Consider the following 2,113-nt stretch of genomic DNA (forward strand, 5'->3'; position numbering starts at 1 on the left):
AGCTTGAATGCCAGCTCTGTCCCACATCCTGCACCAGTGCCCCACTTGAGGGACAATCTGGCTACAAGCTTAGAATGTTTCTCCAGTGATTCTCTCCTCGTTATAGCTTGTGACTGTACCTGATGGGCTGGAGCCACTACCTACAGCCTTTAATCTGTTTGAACAGAGGCTCCTGAAGACAATCTGGGAGGAAAGTGCAGCTTCTGGGAGGGACCTGCCAGTGCCTGAGGTGGTTTGTCTGGATGAACTGGAAGGTAGGTGATAGTATTTCTGCTTCTGTAGCACACTGGGCTGCCCAATCAAAACATTACTGGCATAGTCTCAGATCATCTGCTATTGCCTCAGCATTACTTTGTTTTGGAGCAAAAGTACATGACGTTGGAAAAAGTTTATGTGCCCCAAACATGCTCTCTCACGGCAGGAGATCCACATGAACAGACTCACAGCTGGAAGAGAGAGAGTTACCAAGTATTTCTCTTTAGTCAGAGCCATACCACAAGCTCGCATTGCTTAAGCATGTTGTTATACCAAATGTATGCGCGGCTCTTACCAACAAGAATGTCTCATCACAAAGCCTGAGGTTAGCTTAAGTAATTTAAATAGCAGCGTTCACTAATCCAGTTCCTTGTGGTGGATGTAAGCCCAGAGCTGATCAAAACTCATCCATGACACTTAGCAGAAACTATTTGGCAGATTTCAAATGTACAAATGAAGAAAACCTTGCTGCAAAAACCTGCTGGCTCCGATACAATTCTATACAGAGGCAAAAAAGATTCTCCTGCTTCGGGTATTTGAGTGTCAGTAGCACGGTGAGCTGAAAAACCCTCTCATAATTCTGAAGCAGTGATGACTGACTGGGTGGTTCAAAAAAAAGTTCCTATAAGTAAAAAAAGAGAGTGATAGAAGAGGTAGATATGAGGTTTTCCTGTCACAGGGTGCATACACAGGAAGTTTCACAGCTATACGATACGTGCGGGGAGAGTAGGGAGGGAGCAGTTAAGAACATATCCATAAATTGAGCTCAGGGACACTGTGAAATATGTAGTGTTGGCTGTTCACTGCCAAGCCTGGAATTACACAATGTGTCTGTTTTATCTTCAGGGTGCTGTGGAGGAGCTTCCATCTGCAAGTTGTTTGCTACTTATGCTGCTTCCACATCAAAGATGACTACAAAACTATTAATATCGAAAGTAAGGACAGCAGCTGCATACCCTGCATCTGACGGACGCATGCGTTCTCCACCAGGAAGCAAGCGCAGCCAACAGAACAAGCTGTTTGTGGTGTCTGGTCTGACTTCTTTGCAATATTTCAAGTGAGACTCTTCTCCTGAGCAGCAATGAATACACTCAGATATTGCTTCTTCGCTGTCCTGATTCTCAGTGTCTCACTTCCATTGGTTTTCTACGCTGTTAATTTGCACACACAAAAATCTCTTAGGAGGCTGAACTTCTCGGTGATTTCAACCTTAGCAGAAGCCTGTAAAGCACTTATTGAAGAAGATAAGGTGCCCTTTCTGAAGGAAAACATTTTAAAAACATCATTCAGAGAATCCAGTTGCACAGAGTACATCACGCAGAACCATTATATCACTCGTGTCCTCTCGGCTGAGGAGGCTGCCTTCCCCATCGCCTACATCATGACCCTGCACAAGGAGTTTGAGACCTTCGAGCGGCTCTTCAGGGCAGTCTACATGCCCCAAAATGTCTACTGCATCCACGTGGACGCCAAGGCTCCGGCCACCTTCCATTGGGCAGTACAGCGCCTGGTGGGCTGCTTCCCCAATGCCTTCCTCGCCTCCCGGGCAGAGCGGGTGGTCTATGGTGGTGCCTCCCGCCTACGGGCTGACCTCCACTGCATGAAGGACCTTCTGGCCTTGGCAGTGCCCTGGCGCTACTTGCTCAACACCTGCGGCCAGGAGTTCCCCTTGAAGACCAATCGGGAGATTGTCCGGCTGCTGAAGGGTCTTGGGGGCAAGAACATCACCCCTGGGGTGCTACCACCACCCCACATCACCGCACGCACCAAATACGTGCACAGGGAGCAATTATACTCTTTATTTTCCTTCATGCTGTGGACATTTGTGCACAAGGCACCCCCGCCTCACAACCTGACC

The 2,113-nt window shown here is 47.9% G+C and overlaps 1 protein-coding gene across 1 annotated transcript in view; it reads left to right on the forward strand.

The window, feature by feature from the left end:
• Nucleotides 1-1,336: 1,336 nt before the first annotated feature.
• GCNT2 (glucosaminyl (N-acetyl) transferase 2 (I blood group)) overlaps nt 1,337-2,113 on the forward strand; it is a 10,907-nt gene continuing 10,130 nt past the window's right edge. The window contains exon 1 of the mRNA XM_029085891.1: nt 1,337-2,113. This exon is cut by the window's right edge and continues 142 nt beyond it. Coding sequence (XP_028941724.1) covers nt 1,337-2,113 — 777 coding nt within the window.

The sequence above is a fragment of the Antrostomus carolinensis genome, unplaced genomic scaffold (genome assembly GCF_000700745.2).
Source record: "Antrostomus carolinensis isolate BGI_N321 unplaced genomic scaffold, ASM70074v2 scaffold15437, whole genome shotgun sequence".
Lineage (NCBI taxonomy): Eukaryota > Metazoa > Chordata > Aves > Caprimulgiformes > Caprimulgidae > Antrostomus > Antrostomus carolinensis.